Source organism: Nipponia nippon, unplaced genomic scaffold (assembly GCF_047370975.1).
Source record: "Nipponia nippon isolate SJK-2023a ecotype South Korea unplaced genomic scaffold, ASM4737097v1 scaffold_3, whole genome shotgun sequence".
NCBI lineage: Eukaryota > Metazoa > Chordata > Aves > Pelecaniformes > Threskiornithidae > Nipponia > Nipponia nippon.
Genome location: NW_028262347.1, coordinates 4,626,554 through 4,654,553, shown reverse-complemented (window position 1 = coordinate 4,654,553; position 28,000 = coordinate 4,626,554). Strand labels below are relative to the sequence as shown.

The 28,000-nt window shown below is 49.7% G+C and overlaps 1 protein-coding gene and 1 long non-coding RNA gene across 7 annotated transcripts in view; one reads left to right on the top strand and one right to left on the bottom strand.

Moving 5' to 3' along the window:
• Positions 1-1,590: 1,590 nt before the first annotated feature.
• Positions 1,591-28,000, bottom strand: part of PFKFB3 (6-phosphofructo-2-kinase/fructose-2,6-biphosphatase 3) — a 43,740-nt gene continuing 17,330 nt past the window's right edge. Inside the window, exons 1-16 of one of the 6 annotated variants that reach the window (XM_087763791.1) lie at positions 23,250-23,893; positions 18,186-18,311; positions 17,767-17,863; positions 17,196-17,262; positions 16,967-17,041; positions 16,602-16,658; positions 14,652-14,776; positions 13,681-13,888; positions 12,681-12,827; positions 12,201-12,305; positions 11,052-11,181; positions 10,775-10,837; positions 10,540-10,604; positions 8,784-8,954; positions 7,623-7,645; positions 1,591-4,591 (exon numbers count right to left, since the gene is read on the bottom strand). In XM_087763791.1, coding sequence (XP_087619917.1) covers positions 4,585-4,591; positions 7,623-7,645; positions 8,784-8,954; positions 10,540-10,604; positions 10,775-10,837; positions 11,052-11,181; positions 12,201-12,305; positions 12,681-12,827; positions 13,681-13,888; positions 14,652-14,776; positions 16,602-16,658; positions 16,967-17,041; positions 17,196-17,262; positions 17,767-17,863; positions 18,186-18,311; positions 23,250-23,328 — 1,545 coding nt within the window. In that variant the 5' untranslated portion in view covers positions 23,329-23,893 and the 3' untranslated portion in view covers positions 1,591-4,584. Of the gene's footprint in view, positions 4,592-5,588; positions 5,659-7,618; positions 7,646-8,783; positions 8,955-10,539; positions 10,605-10,774; positions 10,838-11,051; positions 11,182-12,200; positions 12,306-12,680; positions 12,828-13,680; positions 13,889-14,651; positions 14,777-16,601; positions 16,659-16,966; positions 17,042-17,195; positions 17,263-17,766; positions 17,864-18,185; positions 18,312-23,249; positions 23,895-28,000 lie in introns of those variants that run through there. The other 5 variants (XM_087763790.1, XM_009462613.2, XM_087763793.1 and 2 more) reach the window with 5 other exon arrangements.
• LOC148054488 (uncharacterized) lies at positions 21,406-26,336 on the top strand. The gene is made up of 3 exons (XR_015706158.1): positions 21,406-23,061; positions 25,362-25,586; positions 26,140-26,336. It is a non-coding gene; the product is annotated as an uncharacterized LOC148054488 (long non-coding RNA).

Genomic DNA, 28,000 nt, shown 5'->3' with positions numbered 1-28,000 from the left:
GACACAAACCCCATCGTTCCCCCTGTATGCAGAAAGAGAAGAAAAGGCTTTTTGGAGCTGGTGTTTTCTTGCAGGGCAGCCTTGAAAACGCTGCCCGCAGCCACGCTCCAGGAGGCAAAGCTTTCCCCCTGTGCTCCCCCCCGCAAGGACAAGGTTATCACAGCTTCAAAACAGCCCCTGCCCACCCAGGGAAGGCAGGGGAGCAGGACCGCTGTTGTGGCTACACGTAATCTCAGCCCACCGTGATTGGCAGCGTTATCGAAGCCCCCGCATCCTTGTGGCATGCTCTGCAAGGCTGTGCTCCCTGCCCTAAAATAAGGCAGGAGCGTTTCGTCTCTGCTTGGGTCAAGGAGATGGCCAGGTTGCTGGGGATTTAAAAAAAAAAAAAAAAAAAAAAATCTTGTGGTTTCTGGCTTTCCCGGAGAGCACAGGTCATCCCTGCCCCCAGGATGCTTGCAGGGATGAGCATCACCCTAAAGCCTCGCATAGTCTGCATGCACACCTAAAAATAAATTATTGCAGGTGCCCCAACCAAACTCAAAATCAGAGCCCCCTCTTCCAGGTGAGGGGTCCTGTCACACAGAGCAATCAGGAGAAGGGAGAAGGCAGACGGCCCCTGTGCATCCCGGCTGCATCACAGCAAGCCCCAACCCAAAGCAAGGCTCAACCTGCTCTGAAAGCCCAGGGAAGATCAGAGCAAGGGCTGCGCATCAGCCAGCAGCAGGTAACCACAGAGCTGGGCACTGAATACACAGTGGTCCACATCTTTTTTCCCCCCTTTCACTCCTAACAAGCTTTCAGAAGCAGAACTGCTCAAGGGGGATAAGCCTCCAACCACATGGGGAGCATCCACCCAAGAAGTGCTCCAGAGCATGACCAAATTACACCTTTCCCTGCCTCCTCTCCCCCTCTTTTCCTTCAGAGTCAGGGAAAACAAACAAACACCAAAAAAAAACCCCAAAAAAACCCAAAACCAACCAACTTTGAAGGCAATTTTACAACTTCACTTGCAGGTGGCATCTGCCGTTTTCCTGCCTTCAGGGCAAAGACAGCCGTGATCTCAGAGGACAGCTCTTGTCCAGCCCTTTGGCTTCATTTAGCACCAAATCATTTTAAGCAGGTATTTGGTTTCAAGAACTGTGCCAGGTTTGAAGAAATGGCTAGTCCTGCCTAACTTGCAGCCTGGATGATCTAGGCAGGACATACTCCAGCTCATACCTTTATACTCAACAGTGATGTAGTGGGTAGAGCATGGGGGGTATTTTCTTGCCCTAAGTAGGTGTCAATACTTGGTTGGAGGAATGACACCCTCACCTCCACTGATCAGCTCTTCAGTCACCGTAACAGAAACCTTAAAATTGCTGTAATGTGGCCAGAAAAAAAAAAGGATCAAGCCATGGGATCCAAATGGTTTCCCCTGGAGATGATCCTCAGAAAACCCACTGTGGTGTTGGGAGGGATTTATGAGGCACAGGAACACATGTGCAAGGCAGGACTGCATGGCACATGGTCACCCTTGGGGCCACCAAGCCGCACGCAAGACAGGCCCGAGAGCATAATTCCTAAGGCAAGGAAGAACCAGGTCACGTCTGTATTTCAACAAGATATTTTATTGGTCCAGCAACTGCAAAATATACAAATTTCTGAAAGGCATACCCTGTTTTTAAGCTGGCACAGCTTTATATCAGGCAATTATTCCAGACGTATATACAGTACAGTTAACATACCACAAATAAAAAAAAAAAATCCCAAGTAACTACCCTTCTCTCCAAGCTTTGCAGTATACATTAAATAAATAGAGCACTTTACTATCAAAAAAAAATAATAAAAAAATAAATTCAAGTATCACAAAGGAAAACAAAACCAGGAAAAAAAAAGGGGGGGGGGGGGGAAGGAAGTAATCATTGGTGTGGTTCAACAAGTCCCCTCTCCCCACCGCCTTGGCTGCAGCATCGCTGCCCAGCCCTCGGCTCTGTTACCCAAAACACGATGGGCAGAGAGTTTCTGGGGCAGCACGATAGCACGGGGCTGACACCATCCCACCTACCACCAACCCCTCCGGCAAGAGAGGACCTCTCCGCTGCTCAGAGACCAATTTTCCCCTTGCTGGAAAAACTGCCAGGTTGAAATTTCATCTTTTTGTAGGGCCTACTGAGACTTCTATTATTCCCAAAGGAAAAAAGTTTAGGGTCATTAAGTTTTTTTGCTGTTCAATTTTTTTATATATATATATATATATATATGTATTTTATATATATATATATATGTATGTATATACACACACACAAATACGTGCCAAAACATCTGCAGAATTACATGTTTACAAGATTGATCACGGGGCAGCCAGACGTCACGCTTGCATTTGCCGGCTTATCTTCTCGTAGCAGGAGGAGAAAGATAAAACTCCCCAGGAAGGAGGCTGAAAAGGCAAGTGACTTGCCTTCCCAAAACATTCGTTTTTTCTCAAAGTCAGAGAAACTGAAAGCGCAGATGTCAACTGCGTACACAGGGAGAAGTCTGCTTTTAATGCAGTTATTTTAAAAAAAAAAAACAAAACAACAAAATGGGGAAAAGTGTTCTCTGTTTCATCTATACAAGAATATAATACACATATGAACAAGCTCACACAGGCAGGGCACCACCAAGACCGTCTACCCTGGTCAGATATGGACCGAGCACAGTCCCAGCCCCCTCCCGCCGTCTGTGCCGCTCCAAGCACGCGCTTTGACTGCACGAGGCTGAAGCGCTAGGCACTGTGGTTCGCCTTTTCCCAAAGGAAAAATAGACCAAACCCCCCCAAAAATACACACACACACAAAAAGAAATTCTCCCCAAACCTGCTCCCATCTCTAGGGATGTTGTTTCCTACCCAGGGAGTTGGGGAAAGCCATGGGAAGGATGAAACCAAAGGGCTGCCCATCTCCAATCCCCCAGCCAAGTGCTGCAGGAGGGCTTGGCTGCCTTCGCCTCCTGCCTCCAGCTCAGCCATGCAGGCAAAAAGCATGAGACGGGGATGGAGAAGATGCTGTACATAGAAGTGGGGAAAAAAACCAAACCCAAAACCCTAAAAAAAAAAAAAAATTCAAAATCCACAGACTTTTGTACAAAGCAATAGTGGTTAATTGCCATTTTTAACCACTGTCTCGCAGCCCAGGACAGGCTGCCAAGAAGGGATCTCGCATATCAAACCCCTGGGAGTTGGCTGATGGAGTCTAAGTCAGGACCTCGCCCTCTTTTTCCCCGCACACACACCTCGAACGCCGTAACTACTATTTTTTTGTAGTTCCAGCTTTCCAGCATGCAAAATAAAATTAAAAAAAACAAAAAAAGTTGCCTGTGTTCAGGCTTCCCCTGTTAAGGGACACAACTTGAGAAAAATAAAACAGTTATGCTCCTGCCACAAATAAAGTGCAAAAACCAAGCGGTTTCTAGGTATACACATATACACACGTGTGTGTGCATGTATATATATATGAAATAAAAAAAAAAAAAAGAGAACACAGACAAAACTGTCCCTTCTTGTGGCTTTTTGCAGCCACACAGGGACTCCTGCATCCCGGCCAGACCTCTGGCCACCTCCAGGAGATCTGTGTGTCTGCAAAACACATCTACCTCAGCCTGCTCACATGCTAAGTCCTGTGATGGGGATTTAAACCCTCACCAAAATCTCCGCTTTCCTCTAAGGAAAAGGGGAGATGAAGTACCGGCACAGCATCTCAACTGTGCTCAGTCTCCCCAAAAATTGACACACACCTGAACTCAGAGCATTCCCAGGTGTTCCCCGAGATGAAAGCATCACCTGAGCCGCCATCGGTGCAGCTTCCCCTACACTACAGGCAGCTTGCAACCAGTTTTAGAAGCAGATCTACATTCTCTGCAAACCCCTTTAAGGTGTATTGATTAAAAAAAAAAAAAAAAAAGAATGTTTTGGTGTTTTTTTTTTTGTTAAACCCAGCAGTTCTTGCTGTGAAGGACTTCACACAACTGCCTCCTTGGCGCTCGCATGCCTGGGTGAGCTGGGCTGTGCGTGTGCGACAGACTGTAGCGTGGGTAAAGGACTGCAGCACAGCGCGTTAGGGGCTTTCTTGAAAAGTAATTAATAATAATAAAAATAAAAAACAAATGCAAAACCCCTTTGCTCCCCCCCTCTTCCCCCTATTTCTCTGCTAACCCCGCACCATCCACATATATACACCCCACCCGGAGATGGATGGGTACCAATCATCTATACAAAAGGAGATCAAAACCGCTTACAGAGGAAAATTAAACTCCTGTGCGCTAGAAGCACTTTACAGCTTGCTACGATCTAACAGGACGCCGGAGAGGAGAGCAAATGCTGCAGCCTAAAGATCTGGTGGTGACCCCGGGGAGCTCGGCTCCTCTCCTCCGCTCTCCCGCATCTCCTTCAGCAGAGCGGTTTGCAGATGAACGGGCGCGGGTAGAAACAGCCGAGAGTCGACCTCGCCACAAACGGAGGAGACCGGTTTATAAGCAAGCTTCGGAAATGGCGATGGGATGGGAAGCTGGCGTCGCTGGTGGCCTCGCGACAGCACCAATGGAGTCACGACGGCTTCTGCGAGTTGTTCATGTTCTGCAACGAGAAGGGAAGGACCGAGGTTGGGGGTTGTGTTAGGCCCCATCCCGGCAGCATCTGCTACGTGCACATTAAGAAGGGGATGGGAGGAGTAACAGAAAGCCACGGCACGGGTCACTACGAAAGCATCCACCACAGAGGAGAGGACACTGTCCACCCAAGGAGAGGTGGGGGAGGATGCGCTGACTTGTTACCCACACCCCTCCCCTCAAGCATCGCCTACCTTTAACGACAGGGTGGGAATTTGGCAGAGACACCCCTAAAAACTAAGCTAAAAACAAGGCAACCCGGCCACTCCACCCACTCTGTACTTCTGAAGATGCTCTTTGGTCCATGCAAGACAAGGTGACAGGGGACCACGGTGTTCATTCAAAGAGCCCAATTAAACATATCTTTCTTGCTCCCCTTGAGGGTGGGCAGTGTCCCCCCCTGCCTACCTAGGAGGTCACTCTTTGTCCACCCTTGGCACTACCAAGAAGATGCAGCTCCTGCCGGCTGTGCCAAGGAGCCGGCATGGGCACCAGCTGCCAGCAGCAGTATGGCAGGAGGACCCGCTCCCCCGATGACACCCCACAAGGTTTCACAGGCCCTAGAGCTGCTTTGGACACAGCCCTGGTGCAGGGTGGCAACAACAGGCACCCACCAGTGCACGGTGAGGACCACAAAACCAGAGACAACCAGCTAAACACAAGCAGAACCAGCTCCGGGGGCAGTGGCTGGAGGAGAGCATCCACTAGAGGAGAAACCCAAGGGGAGATGATCACAACAAGGACGTTTCCCAATCCACAAAACTACACAAAACGAGGTGGGGAAAAAAGGACTAGGAAACAGCTAGGAAGGTTTCTCAACTTTTTTTTTCTTTTTTCCTTTTTGCTTTTACTACCTAAACTGCCTCTTACAAGCACCAGGAATCTTGGCCAGGCTACGAGGCAGAGGAGGCTGAGCTGTTCTCTCTGTTATCTAAGGAGACAGGAGGAGGGTTAGGAAAAGCCACATGCACCACAGCCATTTACCTTGGAAATATTAGTAAAGAGAAAACTTTGAGAAAGTGACAAACGGGTCTTCTTTAAGCATGAAAAGTGAAGGGGAGAAGAAGGGAGGGGATCAGGTTGTTGTTAAAAAGTGCACTTTGGATCACAAACCAAGCAAAAGGAAAAGAAATCATCACGCCAGGTAATCCCATGACCCCAAACTAGCTCGATCCCACAGTCAGGAGGACTTTGAGGTACACAGCCATGTCCCCAGCCTCTCCAGGTGTCCCCTGGTCCTCCTGGATGGGGGTCAAGACCCCAACAGTGAGGGCTGATGCAACAAAGCACCCACTGCCAATCCAGTCCCATGGTGCGAATTGGGAGGGAGGTACCTTCCACCTCCCCTGACCCCATATGGGTTGTGGTGGGACATAGTGAGGACTGGACACATGCATGTATGAGGCAGCAGCCTCTAAGATGTGCTGACACCAAGTCTTTGGTTTTGAGTGTCTTCTTTGCTCCCTCAAAAGCAGCCTTTAAGTCCCACACTAGTAGGTGGAGGCAGGCTCCCAGCAGCTGGGAGATTTTGAACTTGCTGCTGCCAGCCTACAGCTTGGATGGGTACCATCGCTGCCTGCTCCAGCAGAGCTCCTGGTCTAGCAAAACCTGGTGCAGCCACCTCCCAAACTCAACATCGGAGCGTGTTTTCAGTGTCCCAGCCAGCACTGAGGCATGCAGTGCTTCTAATTACAACATGAATGGGAAAAAGGTGGATGGAAGGACAGACAAAACCAAAAATGCTTTCAAAGCAACCCAAGAAGACCAGGCACTTCATCAGGGGCTTTTGTGCCCATGAGCAGCAAGGGAAAGAGCATAGACATGCAGGCCATGCTGAGCAACTCAACCTCTACATTCACCCAGGAGCATGAGCGTGATGATCTTCCCCAACCCATCTGCCAACAAAGCCAAGCGTGACCTTCCTAACTTCCCTTTTCTCAAAAACATTTACTCTAGAAGGGGAAGAAACGTGAGGTTCACCAGCTGTTATGTGTAAGCAAGGCTGAGGCCTGGCCATGTTATAGCAGATTCCTCCATCTTCAGCCCACAAAATGAACCAGGACAGGGATGCACGTAGGCTGATTCAAACTGGTCTATAGGGGGCAAAAAGACCCCTGGGCACTATTCCAGCCTCAGCTCAGCCCCAAAGTCTCCCTGGTCTTTGAGAAGACATTTGAGCACAGCTGCCAACAACTGCTGCTCTCAAATCAATGGTGTAGCATGAATTAAGTCCAAAGGCTTCAAATTTATCCAGAAGCTGTCCTGTCCCAATTACACAAGGATCTAAGAGCACTGAGCCAAACTGGTGAAGCCTTGATTATTTATAAGTAGTGCATTAAATGCTCAAGGCATCTTGCTTTCTTACTAGAGCTAGAGGACAATATCTTTGCATCTACTCTGCCCAAGACATCTAGGCAGACTGTTCCCAAAATCCAGGTTTGCAGAACCGCAGATGCCAGGACCCAGGATCAGTTCAGCTCCAGAAAACATACTCCTGCTCCCATGCAGGTGATAAAACCCTGCTTGGGGCTGAGGTCAGAACCTTCTCAGAGATCAACCTGGTGCCATCACTCATAGACACAACTCGGAGCCCCTGGGAAGGACAAACCACCTGGGTCTATCACCTACAGTACAACACGCTATCACAAAGGAGATAACCCCAGGAAAACCCAACAGCATCTCCCATCCCATGACTGTCCAAGGAGGAGGCAGGGAATTTAGACATCATTGATAGAGGACAAGTGATTATTTGCTTCATTTCTCAACAAAATTGGGACATTGAATCAAGGTAGGATACTTAGGGGTTGGACAAGGCAGCACCCATAGTCTCCTCTTTACCTTTCCTAAGATGCATCCAAATCCCACATACACAGAGAAATATTAACTCCAAGAAGTCCACACCCCAGCCAGGTTTCACAGCAACAACAAAACAACCGGTGGGATGGCAAGAGACATGGAGCGGGGGCAAAAGGGGGAATAAGACGCAAGAAGGTACTTACAGGCATGCCTTCCCTAGTAAAGGCTGCAGAGAGACAGAGAGAATGGAAAGAGGTGTCAGTAACGCCGCGCGAGACCTGGCAGAGGACACCGGACGGCAGCGAGGAGCACCCGAACAGCAAGAGCTTCCAAAGCCAAAACTGCCAGAGGGTTTGTTGCAAGGCTCAACCAGCCCAAGCAGAGCCCTGAAAGCCAAGAGACAGACTGAGTTGTCCCACTTGGTGCTTGCTAGGGTGGGAAGGCTCATGCGAAGCGGCCACCAAGCAGAGCGGTTGGAGGAGCACAGCACCCTTCCTAACCTGCCCGGGATCTGGCCAAGGAGGAGCAAGAGGACATCAGACAACACAGACAACGTGAAGAGGGGCTGGGCAAGACAGTGAGATCCAACAGGCAGCTGGTGGGAAGGGCAGCATGGCAAAGGGGCTCCTGTATACCTATGCTCCTTCTCCAGTACCACCCCGGCTCCTTAACAAGCACAGGGAGGGGAGTTTTATTCCTGGAGAAGTGTGCAGCAAAGTCTCTCTTTCTACACCCCTTCATGGGTGGGTGAAAGAGGAGAGGACACATGAGCATCACAGCAGCTACCCACAGGGTTTCACCCAGGGCTGCAGAAGGCAACCAGGCTCACCATGCCAAGAGGCTTCTACTCATTTTTGGTCCGTTTTGCCTATTGGTCTGGGAAGGAGGAAACCCCTGAAGTGAAAGATGGATTCTGGCATCTCCTCCTCGAGGGAAGCGCAAGAATATTTGCCTTATTGCAATGCCCAGGTCTATGCCAGAGCTGAGCGCATCCAGGGGGGAAGGCACGAGCCCTTCAGTCCTGCCCACTCTAGAGATGCGGCTCCCCAGGGGTTTGACACCACGATGCCAGATGGTGAAGGCACTAAATTAATGCAGCTAGAGTTTTGGAGGGTTTACAATGCTCTCAAAACCCAAGAGAGGATCAACAGCGACCCTTCGCTGGGTGCTCCCGAAACCAACCCAAGGCCAAGGCAGGGAGAGACAGCAGCCGTGGGAGAAAGATGTATCTCAGAGACAGCAGCAGAGGTTACGACAAGTGCAAGCTGTTCCCCAGCTTCAGGAGCGACAGGAGGAGGACAACAAACAATAAAACAACAAGAATAACAACAAAAAAAAAAAAAAAAAAAAAGAGTTCAACTAACTTGTCCCGGCAGCTGCGTGGGCACTTCCTGAGGAACACAGCCTGGCAGGGCGGAAGAAACAGCCACATGCTCCTCAAAGCTGTTGATGCGCGGTTTTTTGGTGGGCTCTGGGCTTGCTAGAGGGGTAACGCTATTACGTCTCATGAGCGGGTTAGGTCCCTTCTTTGCTTCCTAAATTAGAGTGAGACAAAGAAAAAAAAAGTAAATAAAAAAATAAAATAAAATAAAAAAGGGAAGAAGGCGACAGTTATAAAGGAAAAAAAAAGAAGCAGGTTGTTTTGGTTTTGGTTGGGGTTTTTTTGTGGTTTGTTTTTTTGTTTTTTTTCTCCTTAAAGTGGCCTCTGCTTTTCCCCACAATTGCTATCAACGTGCAAAGGATGCATTGAAAGGCTCTGGACACCGGAAAAAAACCCTAATGCAAAACGTTCAAGAACACAGCGTGATTTCCTAAGAAGGGGAGGGAAAAAAACCAAAAAGGCCCTGCACTCAGAAATGAGACAGACCTTCTCCTCACCTGAGCCTCTGCTCACCAAAAAGTAAATATAGATTGCTAAAAAAAAATCTAGCAGTAATCAAAAGCCATGACTTTGCATGACAGAGGGAGGCGCCCATCGGTCTCCTCCTCGAAGCTGGTCCCTCCAACCCAGGGAGGGGCGTAAAGCAAGAAGAGGGAAGACGAGCCAGCCCAGGCTGATAAGGAAGATTTGGGAAGTGGGGACAGAGCAGCCAGTGAGGGTCGGCACTGCGCCAAGCTCCAACTCAAGCGAGGTGGGATGGAGGGGCAGCGCCCGCGCAGCCGAGCAGAGGGACCCAAGCACTTCGCACACGTCTTGCTCTATCCTACCCGCAGCTCATGGCTCGCCTACCATCCCCAGCGAGAGTGGTGGAGGAGTGCACCGATGACCCCCATGGTGTGGGGAAGGACCAGCTTCCCCACCTACAGCCATGGGGAGGGAGAGGCAGCTCAGATGCTGCTGCCTGCTGAGGGTGGGAAGCAAAGAAAGGGAGATGTGGACCAAAAGGGGATGGCTCTGACCGTCCAACATCCAGCCAGGCTCCATCACTGCTACACACAAGTTGTAAAGGTCCCAGCAGCTGGGACATGGGCACTGCCAGGGTTCCTGGGGTCCCCCTTGGGTGGCTGCCCAGCCCCGACACCGAGCTGGTGTGCTCCCGGTGGAGCACAGGGCAAATAGACCTGACCTTACATGGGTTTTCCTCCATGCGAGGGGTCCCCTCACTGCAGCATCCCCAGCCCAGCGCCGTCACCTCCCACCCTACAGAACGGTACTCTAAAAGCCACACGGAGCCATGGGCAGGCCAGGAAAAAAAAAAAAAACAAAAACACAAACGCAGGAGATGTTGGGCAAGGTATTGAGCCCGGGCTCTGCCAGCCAGTTGGGAGACCTGGGAGAAGTCACCTTCTCCGTCCATGGCTCTGTTCCCCGCTCAGGTGAGCGGACGATTGTACAGGTGAAACTTAAAGACCAGGGAGGAGCTTTCCCTGGGACAGCTTTCATCTGGACACACACAGTGAGAAGCAGGTACATGCAACAGTCCTCCTCCCTTGGAAAACCCTCGACTGGCCATGTCTTTGCAGAGCAAGAACCCATCTGATGCTCCAGTCCTCCAGCAGCACTCAGAGCATCTAGCTGAGCAATCTCCCCATGCCCAACCCAGGCATCCTCGCTGCCAGCTGACCATAGGGGAAAGGAGAGGTACACCAGGGATGGCTCTGAGGAAAAGCAACACTTACCTCTGGCCGTTCCCTGTGGGTGTTGACGGCTTCGATGTTCAGCGAGATGGACTCCACCCGACAGCCTGCAGAAGGGAGCACAAGGAGACAGAGAGGCCATCAGCAAACCCAACAGGCACAGGATGCTATGAAGTGCTCCACCCCAGACCTCTGCTGTTCTCCCAGAGGCAGCTTGGATTCAGGAGGAGATACTAGGTGAACCCCTTGATATGTTTAGTAGAAAGGCCCCACTTACCATAGGCCACCGGGGTCAGCTTCAACACTGTGTGAAGGGGACATTTCAGGTAGGGCATTTCATCTGCAGAGAAAGCAAAGCAGGAGGGTTATCCCATCCATCCCCTCTCCAAAAGCAGGCTTAGATATCTTCATCAACAGCTAAGGCTATCCCACACCAAAGAGATGCATGCTCCAGGCCCTGCATGGACCTGAACACATCTCTCATCTCCTCAGAACTCCATCTATCACCCCTCCTCTAGCGGGATCAATCCTCTTCCCAGGGACAGGGAGCTCACCCGCACTCTTGTCCAGAAAGTATGCCAGGAGACAGCGCATGACAGCCTGGTGACAGATCACAAGGACGTTCTCTTGTCTCTCCAGCTCCATGATGACCGGCTCTAGGCGCTGCACCAGATCTTGGTAGGACTGAGACAGAAGAAGGGAAGGGAGATACGGCACTGAATCAAGAAAACGAGCGCCTCACAAGAAACAGTCTTGGTACACCTATTGATTCCATGTGTCTGACTAAACCAACATAATTACTGCTAAAAACAAGCCAAGTTCAACAAATCCTCATCTTCAGGCTACTACTCTAGAACATAGCTATTTCTTCTGGTCAGAGGAGAAAGAAGCCATTCACATCTCAGTTACAGTCCTGGAGAGTTTATTAAGGTAAGCGACAACTGCACAGGGGCTTTGAGCACAGTGTCTCTCTATCAGCTTGAAATTTCATTTTCTACAGGATTTCTAAGTTCTGAAAAGTCTGAAGCAACCTGAAAACCTCCAGGGTTTTGAAGGACTTCATAATGAACCATGACAAGCAGCCAGAAGGAACCCCAGACACCCAGAGTCAGCGTCAGACATCCCCAAACATTCTCCTGTTAGACACGCTGTCATGAGGATCCCTCCAAAGATTTTTTCCAAAACGTCTATGGATGTAACTTTTAATTTGGAGATAAAAAGCCCAATTCACAACCTAAAGTATCATCCAGAACTGATGTCAATTCCCACCTCATTGTGTCACACCCTGAAAGCAGATTGCCAGGAACAGAGACATCAAGATCAACCCTTAGGGAATGATACTGAGAGCAGAGGTAGAAATTACTTCTTTGGAAATGAAAGAAAAAGAAATTGGGGCAGCACAACACTTTGCGTGGATGTAATGGAGGAGGTTGGACTAGAAACCTCCAGAGCCCCCTTCCTACTAATTTGCTATGAAGTCGGTGGGACCGTTTGTTAAGTGATACATTTCTTAATGAGATCTTCACATAACCACGATTTCACAAGAGCTCAATGCAAAAGGTAAATATGAGCCCTGACATTTCTTGATTCTAGTTTCTTGGAGCACTTGCTGCTCCCCTGCTCCGTGTAGAGGACAGCATGAAGACAAGAAGGCCGTGTTTAAAGTAAAAGTCACATCTCTGAAGGTCTCCTTGCAGACCTACCTCCCCAGAAGGATAGCGGTAGTAGTATTTATCCTGATCACGTAAAGCAAATTCCTCTGGATGCTGCTCCCTGATTTCTTCATACGTCATTTCTTCGCACACACCCTGCCAGAATAAGACATCCATGAGGCTACTGGACATGCTCAAGTCAAAAAGCATCAGCACGCCCAACATGCAAAACCTTCTCCAAAGCGACTGTCTATAACCCTCTGAGTGGTCAGCTACAGAGCAATTCCAAGTAAAAATCATTTTAACCTGCTCATTCAAGCCAACATCTTGAAGCATCTACACAAGGTAGAGCTAAGATCAGAAGCCAAGTTGTGAGTACTGGAGCAGAAGTACCACCCTTTCCCACAGAAGGAAAACCTCCCCACAAAAGGTGAGATTTAGGCAAAAGCGAAAAGGCCGGTGCTATTACCCTCCCTGCCAAGCAGCAACCAGCATGATCCAGCTGTTCCTACTGCAATCAAAGATACTTACAGCATCAATTTCATTGAGTGCCTTCCACTGCTCGTAGGGCAGTTGGAGAGCTTCTGCTGTTTGGATTGTCCTCTTTAATTGGCTGGTCCAGACTTTGAGGTCCTTCAGGTTCTGCTCCTCGACAAACTTGTTCAGTGCCAGTGCAAACTGTGGGACATAAAAAAAGAGGTTGTTTCCTGATCCACAGCTTCCCAATGGGCCTTCTTCCCTGCTTCCCAGTAAATGTTGCCTTCTCCAGGACCTCTTTTGCCTTCCACAGGCAGACATACTAGCCTTCTGCTCTGAGGTGAAGAGCAGCCACACATGCATGGATGCCCAAAAGCTATGAGGGGTATGAGAACAGAGAGAAAGCAGAGGAGAAAGCAGCAACCTAATGTCACCAAGGAACAACATCAGCATCCAAGAAACAGCACCACAACCTGGTCTCTCCTACAATGCTATGGAAGATCCCTGGCCACCCTTAACCACAGCTCTGCTTACTTGTCATAGAGATAAATCGATGTATCCTGTAGTCCTTGATAATAGTTACACCTCGAATTACTCCATTTGGACTTCAAAATGGTTTGGCAAGCCAAAATAGCTATTAACCCTCCCTGAAGCATTGCGCTTCACTATGTATTTGAAGACTCAAGTAGTGAGCAATCTGAAAGCAGCCTCAGAGTTGGCTATCCCTGCTGAAGGGTGGCAGCAGTCCTTCTACATCCCGCCCTGCCTGTGCAAGGTCTGAACCAACTCAAAGAAGATACTTATACCCTCCTGTCCTAGACATTTCTGCAGCCCAACCTCTGTTAACCCCTAACTACGTGCAAGCCCACATGCAACGCTGACGGCTGGAAAGTCTTGTTCTGAGGCCATGCCCAAGCCCAAATTTAACCAGCCCTGTAGATGATTCCTCTGAGCACCCCAGCTGTCATCAAATATACACTTAACTCAATGCGTGGCATCTGCTACAGCCAAATCACTCCTAGAAGCCATAGGGGAATATTCCCTTCCCCCTCACCTTCTTGCCCCTGTTGGAGAGGCCCGAGTCACCTCCAATCTTCCCCTTGAGGTTGAACTCGCTCTCGCCATGCCGACAGAGATAAATGGTGCGGGGCTGGACATGGATGTTCATCAGGTAGTAAACGATTCTGCTCTGGATGTGATCCTGAACCCTGTTGACCAGGAACTGCCGGCCAACATCGATGACTTTGATGAGAGAAAGCTCCCTAGGAAAAGCACAGCAAGGATGAGGGGCTTGCCAGTGGGGAAAGCAGAAAGAAACACCATCCTTGAAAAACAGCCTTGGGAGGTATCTCAGTCAACATAATCACCCAGCTAAAAGGATTTCCTGCAGGCTATTTTCAACAGGAAGCCAACAGGTAACGGCGATTCATGGAGAGCTAAGTAACACCAGTGTAATCGCCATTCCTCCTTGCAGCAGTAAAGAGGATTAGACAAGACTAGCAGGGAGGACGTTCCTCCCCAGGACAGGACTCAGCAGGACTGGGATTATCTACACAGGGCACACGGACATATCTGTGAGCAGTGGAAAGGCTGGGAGGTGCCTGCATGGTCATGCAGGACAGCAAAGGTCTTCCCAGGGCACACGAGGAGGCGGAAACCACAGGGCTTGCTCAACCTTGTGGTCTGAGCCTGTTCAAGCAGTCCCTTCCTTTAACTGACAAAAGCATCTCGGAAACACTCAAACCGAACTGCTTTTCCAAAACCTTTCTATTTAGACCTGCAGAACCAGCATATCTGAGCCCTGGAGAGTCTGCAAAGGTTTCAGTGCCCGGCTCCCGGTACAGGGCTGGGGAAAATCAGCATTTTCAAGGAAGAAGCTGAATTCACGATGAGGCTTGGCCATACGTTATTCTAGCACAGTCACGTATTTGAAGACAAAGTGAAATACAGCTCCATACTTCATTACTCCTCTCCTGGGAGAAGAAAGGCATTCAAGCCAGTTCAGAAGTCAGCAAAGTCTTTTACCGGTCATAGTCATCAGGGTCGAGCGGCTGGTAGCTGGCCTTGTAACAGTTGATCCTCTTCATGAAGTCCTCCATGGCATCGGTCGAATTACAGTCCCGGTAATCAGGACTGGACAATTTTACTTCCTGCAGCAGGGGAAAAAAAACACGCCGCAAGGAGAGGTTAGGAAGCTTTCCAAGCCAGACCATACTAATTTCAAATTTCAAAGTCCTGCCAAGATCCAGCTATTGGCTGAGCCACTTTACAGCCATCATTTATGAGAAGACAGAAAAGAAGCAAACTAGACCCCAAACTAAGCACAAGGTGAGAAAATCTGGTATAAACCATTGCATGACCGGTATAGATGCATATCAGTCTGCTCCCATTCTCCCAAGAGTTGGGGTAGCACCTCACCACCCAACACAGTGAGAAAACCGAGGGTTTTTATGGCTAAAGAAAAGCATCGGCTTTAAACAGTTCACGCTGAGGATGGAAAGTGCATAAGCTTAGGCAAGATGCTTGTCCCGGGCCTTTTGAGTGAATAAAGCTCCCAGGAGGTAGAGGTCAACCTGGCTGTCCACGATCTGAGGTAGCAGGATAACAACGTTCAACCCCTTTCTGTGCATTATTTGCTAGAAGCTACTGGGCTGAAAGATGCTAGAAATGGGCAATGTGAATATCCACAGCTCTCATGGACTAAGTTCTGCCTGAACTACTCTAACAGGCTATTTTTCCTGAAGATTTGGGTTTGAGCAGCAGCATTATACATTAGTAACTTCACAAGCAATCCTGAAACCAACAGGATAACACAACCAAGCAACACGTGTGGCAGTGCCCCAGGCCCACAGCATATTTTCCGCACTGATCCCAGCACTAAAAGCACCATTCATCTGCAGCACCCCATGGAGCAAAAACCTACACTCAGCTAGTAGTCAATTTTCTCCCCCTTCAAGCATTAGTTTCCAAAGAAAGGGATTAAATCCTCCAAAAATCCCGCTTCAGGGTGTTGCAAAGGGGGAGAGAGAAAAAAAAAAAAAAAAAAAAAAAGATGGAGCAAACTGAGCATTTTATTAGCATCACAGAAAAGGCTGTGTGCACCTCCCAAAAAGCTGATCACTGGCCATGGGACACCAGCTCCCAGCAGGAGCAAAAGCCATCCTCTAGCCGCCACCACAGCACCCTCTGTGGAGCCCGTCCCAAGGGCAGAACAAAACCCAACAAAACCCTTCTCACAGACTTTAGGTATCCTGCAACACATTCCCAGACACCATAAAATGGCTCACATAGTTCAGATGTACAACGAGATAAGGCTGGAGCAGAGCCCAGTGGAGGAAAGGACGCTTTCATTCAAGTTAATCGTGCTTAGGTAGACCAATTAACATCTACCTGCCCTAGCCAAGCCTAACAGGCAAAGGAGCTCTTCTGCTGGTGGGAAATCAAAGATCCAGCAGCTCCCAAAGCAGTCGAGAAGCAATGTTTTATGCTGCTCTCCCAGCCAAGACTTCAGCTAGTGGCAAGAAACCTCTAAGCTGCGCTATTCTTCTCAAAGCAGACCCCAATAGATTTTGGGAAGCTGCATGTGGCTGAAGGCACCAAGTTTGACTGCTCTCTAATGGGATTTAAACCCCTAACTGCATCCATCACTTCCAAAAAGTTGGACTTTGGGGGGTCACCAAAGCATCCTGAATGTTTTCTGTGCTTAATATCAAGTTACAGACCAACAGATATACAGAGAGCACAGAAGGGAGCTGAGGAAAGGCTACAACAACTTTTATTTTCCTTACTTCCAGGTGGCCCTGGATCCTGGGAGACAAAAGCTCCTTTCTCATCCCAGGACAAACACATCATAAAAAGATAAAAACCTCCTAATCCTCAACCAACTCTGGCAAGACATTCTCATAAGAAACCAGCTGGGTGCAGGTGGAAAATCCTACACGAGGAAAAACAAAAGCAAGACGCTTCCATGCTTACCATAACGTTGGTGGCAACTACCCTAGGATCATTGCAGACAGATTCAATGAAGAACACCTGCAAAGAAAAAAAAAGCTCACCTGAAGGCCAGCAATAAGGTTGGTAGCACCCAGCCAGCTCCTTGCTCAACTCAACCTCCTCCCTCCTTGATCGGAGAGCTCTACCTCTGCCCCACTCCCATCCTTTCCTTCTCCAGGGCTCCGGATAGGGAATGAGGGAAGAGTTTCACATTTTTAACCAAACCCAGCAGTGAAATCTCCCTTACACAGGAGCATCGTGAGGACAACATGTTAGTGAAAGAAGATACACTAACAATATGCTAAACGTGGACTATGCAATACAGGCAGCAGCCCAACGGTACCAACCTTGAACCCATTTTCTTTGGCAAAGTTTAGGATCATCCCTCTCCTCTCCCGTGTGGTATTGGTGGCATCAAAAACCTTTAAAAGCAAAGATTTTGATTAGCACCAAGAGCACCTGGTTTGCCACTGAGCCATTCCTCAGAGAAGGAACTGCAGAGCGAACTGCACAGGGCACAGCGCCTTCAGGACCAGGACTGCTGCCAAATGCCGTGGAGCACATCTCTGAGCTTACCGCAATCTGGCCAGCCTCCTCCGTCAGGTACAGCTTGACATCCCTCAAGGCAGCCAGGGCACATTGCCTGCAAAAGAGGTGAGAGATGCGTGGTCCTGATGTCCTCAGAGATGCTCGCGGCAGCCAGCGCACAGACCCCCAAAGGAGGGCAGGCTTTGCGGCTCCTCCTTACCACCTCCCCCCTTCTCCCAGGGACATTTAGGAAAGACACTTTCAGTCTGCCAAAAATACAAGAGCCACGCGTGCCGAGCAGTGTGCTGATCTTCACAGCAGAGGCAATGGTGGATGAAAAAGCAAAGGCCAAACCTCATGGCAGACCTCATACCCTACATTGCTGAGCCTGAAAGCGATGCATTGGTGACGCTGAAGTTACCAAGCCCTGACAACTTCAGTTTTCAGCTCTTGGTGCCCAAGTCAGGCCCTCCTTATGCAGGCAGGGAAACCTCAAGCTAGAGCCCAGCTTTTCTGTCCATCATGCCCTAAAAAAAGCTGGGCAACCCCACTGCCGGCCGTGGGCTCCACCGCCCATTTAGGACGTGGGTATAAGCACAGATGCAGCGCCCACGCTTACCTCCTGACTTTCATGGCCTCCTCGTTGTCGGGGCGGAAGAAGTCATAGGAGCTGTAATGCTTCACCGCCTCGCGGCGATACTCCCCCACGTTGAAAACTGTGTGGGAAAGGCAAAGACCATCAAAACCAGGAGCAGGCGTCAGCACAGCTCGACTCAGCTGTGCAGCTCCTGCAGATAATGCTTTCTAGCAACGGGCCAAGAAGGGACATCCTTAGAGCACAAGGCTCAGGGACATCCTTTGGTCTTCAAAGTGAAGGAGAACCTGGGCTTCAGCAGAAGCGATGGAAGGACATTGATATTTGGCCCATGGGATCTTGATCCCCCCACCACCTTCCACTCCCCAAAGGACTGAGCTCCTCGAGCACCTCCCAAGGACCCAGACCTCATGCTTTCCCCAGGCAGCCAGTGAAAGCCTCACCTTTCGTTGGGACACCAATCCAGTTGAGGTAGCGAGTCAGCTTCTTGGAGATGTAGGTCTTCCCACGGGCTGGGAGGCCAACCATCACTATCACAGTGGGGGAATTGGCAAGCTGCGGCCCACAGGCTACGAGGAAGAGGAGAAAGCACAACATGAGTAGCCGTTAATCCTCCAGCTCATCCTGTAGCCACCCTACAAGGCACTTGCTCTTGACCCAGCCTTCCCCCCAGTCCTTCAGCAGCTAGAGGAAACCCAAAGCCTCTGCTCCCTGTGCACCATCATCTCTGCAGTATCTCCTGTGCCTCCCTCTCATCTCACAGCCATGGCAAGAGGAGAACATCTTGATGGCTACAAAGCAGGCAAGGAACCAGCAGCTGCCTGCCCCAGCCTCCCAGCAGGACCTCTGTGCCTCAGTTTCCCCATCTGCAAAACAAAAATCAAGGCAAACACAACCTCCCATTCCCACAGTTTGGCCAATTCTGTGAAAAGCTAGAGGATGGCCAAGGACTTTGGTCCAGTCCTCACAGCAGCACACTTCAGATACGGCTGCTGTGCTAAAATATCAGGTCTGCACCAAGAGCTTCACCCACAGAAAGCAACTTCCAAAAACTTCTGCAAGCTTTTTAGCTGATACACATGCAAATGCAACCAACTAACTGTTTTTTCTGAAGACAAGCAGGGCCTGAGGACTGCAGAACCACCAGCATTTAAAAGAAAATATGTGAGTGACTTATCCCTTTTTCCTCATAAACCTGTTTTAAGCTGGGGGATTTTTTGTTGGTGTGAAGAGGGTCCATGTCAAACAGCTGGAAATAAATCCAGAGGCATTACTTAGTGATGATTTGGCAAGTGAAGAGAAACTCCTCTCCAATTCACCCAAATGGCATGGCCAAAATGCAGACAAAGCAGCCAGGCTGCCCAGGTGAATTGCTTCCCCCCCCAAGTCCTTTCGAAAGTAAATTCCTGGTTCAGTTTGGAGGAAATTGCTGAGGTTGCAGGATGGGGAATGCAATTTGGGAATTTTTTTAGTCCTCCACAGCCTGGTCCCAGTGCCATGGGATGCATCTGGACTCTCTGGACCGCTCACCCCATGGACCACGTAACACGGCAGCATCCCTCTCCCATGTCTCACCCCTGCTCCCCTCCAGGGTTTGCCCTGCAGAATTGCTTCTCACATGGTGCTGCACACACAAAAGGCCAAGGCACAAAGCCAAGCGCTTTAAATACAGGAAAGGAAGATCTTAACGATGCCTGATGGAATTCGGATTAGTCTTTCATGCCGCCCGGCGTCACAGGCCAGGAGCCCTCCCGGCAAAGGCAGAGACCAGCCCCAATAGTTGAGACCCTCCGGGGGATTTCTCACCCACCCTTCAATCCAGCCGGTGAGGCCAGAGACCTCACGGGAAAGGAATGCAGGGAGTGAGCGGCTGGTGGCAGAACCATAAAAACGCAACTTAATTACGGTCTGGGTGGAGAGCTCTGCCTGCCCATGCCGCAGGTGGGACCAGGCGACGGCGGCAGCGATGCGGGGATGCAAGGGACGGGGTGGTGGGTTGGGGTAGATTTTTCTCAGTGGAGATTTGGGAAGGGCAAACAGACGGAGAAGTAGCCAGACAGCATGCAAGGCATATGGGATTTCCCTCGTCCTTCTAATAAAAAAAAAAAATCCAACAGCTAAAGGAGCTGAATTAAGACCACAAGGAAGAGTTACAGCAGTGGTGCCCCGAAGGGCAGAGAAGAGCCACCCATCACCTGCCTGTCTCACCAAACAGACTCAGCAGGCAGGAGATGCGAAAACTATCTACAAGAGATTTTCTTTTTTTTTTTTCCTTCCCCCTAAATATTCCACATTCCTCAGGCCGGAGCTGCCCTCACACTTGCTCCCTTTGTGTGACCTGCATCCCTGGTGCTGCGTTTCAAAAGCCTGGGCCAGCTCCCACTGATTTCAGCAGCAAGCACTGATTTTGCCTGTGGGGGTACCAAGGCAGCTGTGCAACGTATCCAGAAAAAACGGTTTTTTTCCCTCTTTAACAGTCTCACATCCTCAACCAACCTATGGGTGCAAGTCTTTTTTTGCACAAAAACCAACCACATATTAAATAAAGGGAGGGGGGAAGGAATAATACCTGAATAAAGAGACTCCTCCTTTCCCTACCTGCCAGCGGACAAAGGATCTCAAAGAGCGGCACCAAGAGGATTTGGGGCCATTAAAGTAATAGGGACGGGGACAATGCCAGGTACTGTTCATGTCCCTTTGGCTCCAGACAGCTGAGATGGTCCCAGAGTTGGCGCTGCAGTGGGCACGTTAAACACCTGTATTTGAGGAATCTCTCCCCAATTCAGTTTGCTGCCAAAGGAAAGATCCAGGTTCCCCTTGGACGCTGAAAAAGCACCTGTTTACAGACCTGGGAAGCACCTCCCAAAACTCCAGGACATCAAGCGTGCATCTTTTAATCAGCAACCTGAGCCCAAACCCAGCTAAATCACAAAAGCCTCCAGGAAACTTTGCAACAGGGATGTAACAGAAACCAGTGTTTTGCTCCCAGTGCTTCACAAAGACCTAATTCATCATTTCTTTTCACCACTGCTGGAGAGATATCGGGGATTTCAGTGCATATTCATTACTCGTTATCAACATCTACCCAGGTAAGGCAAGGTCAGGGATGACTTTTGAAAGGCTCAATCAGGATATTTAGAAGCAGCTGATCACTTGTGCCTTCTATCTGCTAGGAAGTCAGCGGCGATGCGCTCCCATGCTTCACTGGAGCAGGTGGGAGGAAGGAGAAAAAAAAAAAAAAGGGAAGGAAATTTGCTTCTATAAAAGGTTAGATAAAACAGCCACCTCCCCACTTCAGGCATTTTTACTGTCTCCTCGTAAGAAGCGTTCCCACACGCCTCCCGCTCCCGCAAGCCCACACCACATGTTCTACGTTAGTCTTACATTCCCCTTTTCCAGCTTCTTTCCCATTGCAATTCCCTGACACCCTCACGGATGCACGAGAACGCGTTTCTGCGCCGCACATCGCGCAGACGCGCGTGGAACCGGTATCACCCCGCCGCCGTGCGAGCTGTGGTTTTGCATCTGCATCACCGCCGCATTTTCATGTGCTCTCGTCCACCGAGCCAGAGCAATGGGAGAAGCCGGAGCGATGGGAGAGAGAAAAGCAGCAGCGGCCCCTTTTCTCCTCAAGCACCCCCACCCGAGCCCCCTCCCCTCGCCTGGCTCTGCCCATCCAGCCGCCTGCGACGACTTGACTTTCCCAGCCCCTACGTGAGAGACGTGCAGCTTGACAGCAATTTAATGGATCGCCATCAAAAGGCCAGATGAAGGCATCGCTTCGCATCCATTCCAGCCTCCCGTTGACGAGGAAACGGGCAATCGGACTAATTATTTCACACGCAGGGAGCAAGCAGGCGGGAGATTTTTGAGGGATGCTCCCAGGGATGCTCCCGCTCCCTCCCCAGGGACCGCGTCGGCCTCGTGTCCGTTATACCTCCATTCCCACCCGGCTTTGTGGCTCTGCTCTTTGTTGCTGCCAAGGAATTAATAGCGCCTCGAGTTTAAAATAGCCACCTCAAGTTTAAAAAAAAAACTAAAAAAGCCCAATAATGCTCTTTCCACACAGCGCAATGAATGATGCCCAGCATAGCTGGCTCCCACCCCGAGAGAAAATAACTAGAAGCCACATTACGGTATTAATAAGCCCCTCAATAACTTAATGTATTAAAGTATGTTAATTATCTGCTCTGCCAAGGAGGGAATTCTCTCCTCTGAGAAACCAGGTGAATGAATAAAGCGGCAAAAAACCACAGGGAGGCTCCGCGTACACAAGGGATTTCTTTCAAAGGTGTCAGCCCTTGAGAAAAATCAAACCAAACAGATACATCTGCAAAGCATTAAGCCAGGAGACATTTCGCCCCACTAAAAGCAAAGCCCCGTGGCAACCCAGATGTTCAGCCTGTTGCTGAAAGCCATTTCCTCAGCAGCTTCTGCTGCAGAGCTGCCCTCGCCAAGCGCAGGCAAACATCTGCTCTGGGGCTCAGCTGCACGCCTGACCCATAGCCACGGGGCAACAACATGGGGCAAATGCATAGGAATTTATTTTTATTATTATTTTTTAAAGGGGGGGAACTTTGCAGCCAAGGGAAATAAACATCCAAAACAACTTTAAAAACCCCTGCTCAAGAAAAGCATCGGAAAGCCTGATTCACCCAACTGCCCAAGCCACCTCCATCCTTTGCCAGGCTGCGAAGTGCCACCGCCTCCGTCCCGGCTCCGCGGATTCCTGCGACGCTTAGTGAGTTACGCCGAGTTGCCCAACTGGCAGGCTGTCAGTTTAGCTGTTGGGCGAGTTAAAAGAGCTGCCTCTTGAGCTTTAGTATTGTATTATGATTCATGATTTGTTTTATAGTAACAGCAGGGTGACCCAAGCGTTTGCTTTTATTATTTTTTTTTTTTTTAAAGCGCGGAGGTTGGGTTTAAACACTCAAGATGCTTTCCGAGCTTAGAAACCACTGCAGAAGTTTCAGCATTAATTTCTGCCCTCTCCTCCACCTGCCTCCTATCTCATCCCAAGCACAGCACAGGGTAAAGCGCAAACAGCTGGGGATTTTTTTTCCAAATATTGCCCTAATCCTGGCCCCCCCCCCAAAAAAAAATTAATAAATCTCAGAGCAAGGTGCCAGATACCCTGGAAATCCCAGCTGAGCTGGTACCCGGGTGCCGAGGTCAGCAACCTGCTCCCTTCCCTTTTAATCCCAGGAATTCCGGGGGGAGGGGAGGGAGTGGAAATTGGGACACGCGTGTGCTGGCTCCACGGGGCCGGGGGAGCTGCCGTGTGATGGCTGCACCTTCCTCCAGCTCCCAGGGCTGGAAGTGAGTCACGGGTGGGATGCGGAGACCGGGATGATGCTGGAGGAGGACAGGGGAGGGCGGGATGCTGCATGGATATTAGGGGAAATAATAGAATAATATCCCTCCGGGGTGCCAGGAGGAGGGGGGCTGCTTCCCATCCCACCCCATCCCACCCCATCCCGCGGGGATGCTGCGGTGCCGGTACTCACAGCGGCGGGGCAGAGCCGGGCGGTTGTCATTGGGAAGCCAAATCTTCTGGATGCGGCTTTGCGTCAGCTCCATGGGCATTTTTAAAACAAAGGTCTTTTTGCGCTCCGCGTCCACCTTGATGCGTTTGCGGGGCGGGGGGAGGGAGGAAAAAAAAAAAAAGAGGAAGGAGGGGGGAAAAAAAATATAATAGAAAACCAAGATTTTTTGCTGCAGTCGTCGCTTTGGGGGTGGTTTGAACAAGCGGCTGCGGCGCTTTCGGATGCTTCTCGGAGTCTCGTGAAGGCTTTACGGCGGAGGAAGGGGAGGAGGAAGAGGAGGGACGGGGCTTCAGGGCACAAAGCCGGCAGGAACGGCACAAACACCGCCGCTGCGTGCTCGGAGGGAGGGAGGGCGAGTCCTGCCGCTAATTTTGATATAAATCTGGATGAAAAAAAAAGAAAAAAATCCCTTTTATTTTGAAAAAAAAAAAAAAAGAGGAAAAAAAAAAAATCTCAGTGCGATGGAGCTGGGAAGGGGCGGCCCTGGCTGCTCTGGCTGCTGCTCTCTCCCTCGCTCCGCTCACGATGAGCCGGCAGCGGCGGCGGCCGCCTATTTCTAGCCCGGCAGCGCGGCCGGGGCCCGGCGGCGCCCGCCCTCGGGGGCGGGGGGGCGGCCGCTGCGCCGCCGCGGAGGAGGAGGAGGAGGAGGGGGAGGAGGAGGAGGAGGGCGGGGATGGGGGTGCGGCCCGGCGGGGCTCGGCCCGCGCTGCCGCCTGCCGCCGGCCCCCCGCACTGCAGCGGGGACAAAGGAGGAGCCGCCGGGTCCGGGGAGGCTTTGTTCTGCGGGGGGGGGGGAACACAGCGGCCCTCACCGTGCCTTCAGGGCTGCGCCTGGGGGGGGGGGGGGTGGGGGAAGGGGGTGTGCATGCTTGCAGGCGATCCCCAAGATAAAGAAACGCAAGTTAAGTAAAATGGATTCGAAATAAAATAGACAATTAAAAGAATTAAGTGATAAAAAGTAAACATGAGAAAAAGGAAATAAAGAAGAGAAAGAAAAATGATAAAAAATAAAAATAATAAAAAGGAAATAAAAGGGAAAAAGAAAAATAATAAAAAGAAAAATAATAAAAATGAAATAAAAACGAAAGAGGAAACAAAAATAATAAAATAAACCAAAAAAGAAATAAAAATTAAAAATAAAAATAATAAAAATGAAATAAAAATAAGAATAAAAAGATAATAAAAATGGAATAAAAAAGAAAATAGGAATAAAAAAGAAACTAAAAATAGTAAAAAATAAAAATGAAGTGAAATAAAAAAAAAGTAAAATTCAATAAAATAATAAAAGAAACCAAAACCAAAGCTATAAACTGAAGGTAAAAAACCAAGAACAAGCTAAGGCTTAACTGAAGTGCGGCGGCACGGGGGTTTGAAGCGCGCCCCTCACCCCCGGGCGCAGGGCGGCTCCGCGGCGGGGGCGCGGGCAGCGCCTCTCCGGGGCCGGGGGGGCGGGAGGCGGCGGGGGCCGGGGGCTGCGCTCCGGCACGTCCCTCACGTCGCACATGGCTGGGCCGGGCCGGGCCGGGCCGCCTCCCCCGCCGGGGATGCCCTGGCTGCGGCGGCGGCTCCGCCTCCCCCCGCGGCGACCGCCACCGCTCCGCGGACGCGCAAAACGCCCGGGCGGGCGCCCCGGCGGCGGCTCAGCCCCCCCCCCCGCCCCCGGCCCCTCCGTCCCTCCCCGCAAACAGCGGCAGCGCTGGGGATGCTCCCCCGGGAAGCTTAGCTCTCAAACGGGCACGATCGTATTCTTCTTTTCATTATTTCATTATTTATTTTATTATTGTTATTTATCATTCTTATTGCTTTAGTATTCATTTTATTTATTCTTTTTAATACTGTTTTATTTTACTTCTAATTATTTTATCATTTATCATTTATTTTATTATTATTTATTATTTTTATTCTTGTATTATTTTATTAACATTGCATCGTTTCTTTTATTATTATATCATTTGTTTTATTATTATTTAATTTTATTGGTTTATTATTTATTATTTAGTATATTTTTATTCTTTTATATTCTTATTCTTATTCTTATTCTTATTCTTATTCTTATTCTTATTATTATTCCAGTGGCCAGCTTCCTGCAAGTGACCTTTCCACCTTAAATCAGGCTGTGAACAGCAACCCAGCAATAACAACCCCAAGAAGTCCACGTTCGCAGCACAGCAGGGTTGGGGACATCCAGGGGCCACCCAGAGGAAAAAAAAACACTTTGGGGGCACCGAAACCCCCAGGGGCTCGGAGCCCCCACCGCAGCCGCAGCGATGGGGTGGATCCCACTCGGCACCGGTTTGGGTCCGTGGGGCAGGGTGCTGGGCGGCGAACGGGGGAATCGTGGAAATACATATATTATAGCTGGGAAGAGCTGTGGAGGTGGGAGCATCTGCTTTGATGGGGTTTAATAAAGCAAATTTTGCTTGAAAATTTAAAGCCCATCAGTAGCATCTCGGATACTTAGGGTATTCAATAGCCTTTTTTAATTAAGTAGGGTATTTTCCTTCTCTAGAAGCAAAGGCTTCTATTTATATAACGGGTCTAGAAAGAACATATTTTTGATTATCTCCTTACATGGAGCCAAGATGGATGGAGTAAAAAACGCACAATCCTTCCTTCTCCTACGCAGGAAAAAAATATTCACATTTAAAAAAAAAATAAAATAGATTCTATGAGGGAGCTGGAAAAGAGGCAGAGATTTGGGATGTGGGAAGGAAGACGGGGAGAGCAGTGAGCGCCCTGGTTGGCAAAGGTGGGGATGGGGGTGAGACACGACAGCGCTCCCTGGACCACTGTGGACAAAATCCATCCTCACGAAAGGGCAGGAGGGTTTTTTTTTTTTCTAAAATCTCAGATCTTTTCCCATGGAGGACAATGAATATTTGGTTCCCAGCTAAAACATGAAGAAGGAAGAAAATTCACGTGATGTTACAGGATGAGGAGTTTGGGCATCCCCCTTCCTCCAGCAGCCCAGCTCTCCTCTCTGCAGCTCTTCTCTTCAAAAATCACCACCCCCACACTATCGAAAGGAGTCCGAAAGCGAAACCCCGCCTGAATTAAAATCACAGTCACTTCAAATTAGATCCACCTAGTAATTCTTGGCTTAAAAACTCTTTAAATAACTGGAGCGGAAAGCTTCAACTCCTAAATAAATGGCCTGGTTTTCAAAGGCACGAGCACCCAGCTGCTCCAAGCGAGGTCAGCTGGAAGAAGCGTCATTACTATTTATAAGGCACTTTCACCGCGGGGAGAGCATGGCAGGCAGGACAGCAGTAGGTGCACCAAGAGGGTTTATTTTCCCCTCTCGAGTCGTGCTGTGCAAAAGCACAACTCCCTATAAATAGAGCCTGGACCGGTAAATAAGCTGTTGCTCACAGCTGCCGTGAAAGAAGCCCACTGGGTGCTTAGCTCAGCGATTTTTCGAGAAATCAAGTCACCAAGGGGGGCAAATGCTGTTCGTAAGAGGTGCAGCAGCTTGCTGAGAGCCACCGCGGGCACAGTGTGCCATGGGATGGCCAGCGGTGCTGTCCCGCATCCTCTGCTTCGCCGGGTGACGAAAGATGCGGAGGGAGGAATAAATCACCCAGCGTTCGCTGGAGGTGCTGCCTTACCTACCCCATCGCAGGAACCTGTGGAGATTTAATAAATGCAAGGGGACGGGGTATAAATATAATGCCAGGGCTTGAAATCTGAAGGTCTTGGTGGTGGATGGGGAAAAAAATGACCTCGAGCATCTGAGGGATGGAGGCGGCAGGTCCAGAGGGGTGGGAGAGGAGAGGGCAGCGCAAAGGAGGGGAGTCTGATGGAAAAGGGTGAAAAACACCATTTCTGTGAGAACGGGACACCCATCTTTTACAGGGTTTACAGGCTGAAAACTTCTCCAAAACACCAAAGCCAAAACCCCTCAATTCCCCTTTTTGTTTCTTTGCTGCTCAAACACCGAACTGACCTAGCAACCCACCCCGAACGGTGGAATTAGGCTCTGGATATGGCCCAAAAATCACAATCCTGGACTAAATTCCCCATCCCCTTTGGAAGAACTTACTGGTACCAAGGGATCACCAGCCAGCCTGCCCTGGCACCCTTCTCCCAGCATCAAAATGCAGGCAACGGCAGCGACTGCTCTGGCGAGCCCCAACTCTGACTAAGCCATGATTCATCCTCCTCTTTTTTCTTTTCCCTTTTTTTTTTTCTCCTCCCATCTAAAGGAAACTTGGAAGGAAAGGACAAGTCATGTTCATGCCTACGTTCAGTGCAACACGGACTATCTCCTTAGGATGTGTCATGGAGGGGACAGGGTGCAGCGTGCGTGATGCCTGCTGGGATCCGGATCGTACGGTGCAACCCTGCACCCAGCAACTCTTTGCATGGTTCAAATTTGGAGCCGGTGGCTGGCAGCTGTGCATACATCACCATAAAGATGCAGCCATATGTGTGCTCGGTTAACAGCAAGGCAGCTTGACCTACAGCAATTTCCAGCATGGCCTCAGTTTACCAGCCTAGGACATGGGCACAAATAGTTCTCCTTACCCTGGGAGGGAAGTTGCAAAAGTCAGGCAGCAGCTGCCCAAATTCTTGTTAGTGCGTTAACAACACTCTCTTGCAACAGAGAAAATTATTCCTCTGGGCTGACTGAGGGGTATTTATACACTTATTTAAAAAAAAAACAAAACACTAAGATCTTTGCGCTTTCAAAAAAAATCAGTGGGATCCTG